Source organism: Plasmodium inui (assembly GCF_000524495.1).
Source record: "Plasmodium inui San Antonio 1 unplaced genomic scaffold supercont1.279, whole genome shotgun sequence".
Classification (NCBI taxonomy): domain Eukaryota; phylum Apicomplexa; class Aconoidasida; order Haemosporida; family Plasmodiidae; genus Plasmodium; species Plasmodium inui.
The window spans coordinates 1,010-2,448 of record NW_008482113.1 but is presented as its reverse complement, the minus strand read 5'-3'; the positions used below and the strand labels follow the sequence as shown (position 1 = coordinate 2,448).

Sequence of the window (1,439 nt, the reverse complement as noted above, 5' to 3'; positions counted from 1 at the left end):
AATCAATCTCTGCTTCGGACGGCTCCTTTTTTGATGCATAACTTTGTTTTACTTTCTGCATTCTCTTATACATCTCATTACTTCTCTTTATATAAAATTCCTCTCTGCATAGACCTTCCTCACAACATTTATCTGCGGTTGTATCATACATATAATCATATGCTTCCTGTTCAAACTTTCCCTTCGGTGTATAAGTGCCTGCTGCAGCCTTTAATCTCTTCTGCATATTTCTTTTGCATGTTATGTATATATGTTTCTTTGTTTCAGCTTGTTTTTGCTTCTTTATCTTGTTTTTTATATCATCTAGGGAATCGAAATCTGATTTCGCAGGTGTTTGCGAGTATAAGTGACTTCTCCTGACAGACTTGACCCTGTTATTCACCTTCCTTGCAGCTTCTATGTCACTTCCTTTCCTTGGGCCATATACCTGGGATGAGTCATATCTTCGATATGTATCATCCCTTGAAGAAGAAGATCCTTCTTGCTTAGACACCCTTCTTGCATTCACATCGCGCCTACGTCCTGAAAAATATAAACTGTTATAATCATCTGCGCTAGAAAAATCATCCCTTGTTGATGTTCTGTCTGTAATAGCTGCGCCAACTTTGCATGGTGAGCCACTCGTCACTAACACTCTCTCCGTAGTATCGCAAGAACTTGTACTCAAGGAATCGTCTCTTGCCATTGTTCCCTTCCTTTCAACTACATGAATCTGTCTTGTAGTATTAACCTCTGCCGAGATTTCCTGCATGGTGATTGTTTCAACTGAGCTCACGGAAGTGTCCTGTTCGGAGAATCTGTCTTCGAAGATTGCATCAATTATGCTCAAGGAATTACTTCTTTTCGAAGATTTATTCCTAGTGCTAACTTCAACTGAGCTCAAACAGCTATTTTTCTGTGATAATTTCTTCTTAGACAAGCCGTAATTTGATTTCAAAGAATTACTTTCCCCTGACATCTTCCTTGTCTTCACTGCACTCTGTCTGACTGTGCACGCAACTCCAGTTAGTATTCCTTTTCGGATGAGAACTTCATCTTTTTCCAAGGAATGCAATTTTCTCAGGGACTGGTCATCTTGCTTTATATCGTTATTCTTTCCATTTCTAAGGTGTGTGAATGTTCGTTCTTTGGTCCTTTCTTCCTTATATGTTTTGATAGTTTTATTTATTGTCAAGACATGATCTGCGGCTGCTACGGTATCCTTGCTTGGTGAATCTCCCCCCCGTCCTAATTCATCTTTTTCCTGTTCATCAGTTATTTTTCCGGATTCGTTTAAATGTAATTCGTCCTCTTTCACAACTTTGCCCCTATCTCTGGATTCGTAGATGTCACATAAACCACTACCTGGGGATAATGCAGACTTATATGCTGAATCAACGTTCCATGACATTTCCCTTGTACAGTCTTCTGAATCTTTCTGTATAGATTGGCATAATTTA

The 1,439-nt window shown here is 39.1% G+C and overlaps 1 protein-coding gene across 1 annotated transcript; it reads right to left on the bottom strand.

Annotated features, from left to right (window-relative positions):
- Nucleotides 1-52: 52 nt before the first annotated feature.
- C922_05863 (hypothetical protein) lies at nucleotides 53-1,390 on the bottom strand (the record flags this gene model as incomplete). Its single annotated transcript, XM_008821434.1, has 1 exon — nucleotides 53-1,390. A coding segment is annotated over one exon (1,338 nt), but the record flags the coding sequence as incomplete, so codon positions are not given.
- Nucleotides 1,391-1,439: the final 49 nt, after the last annotated feature.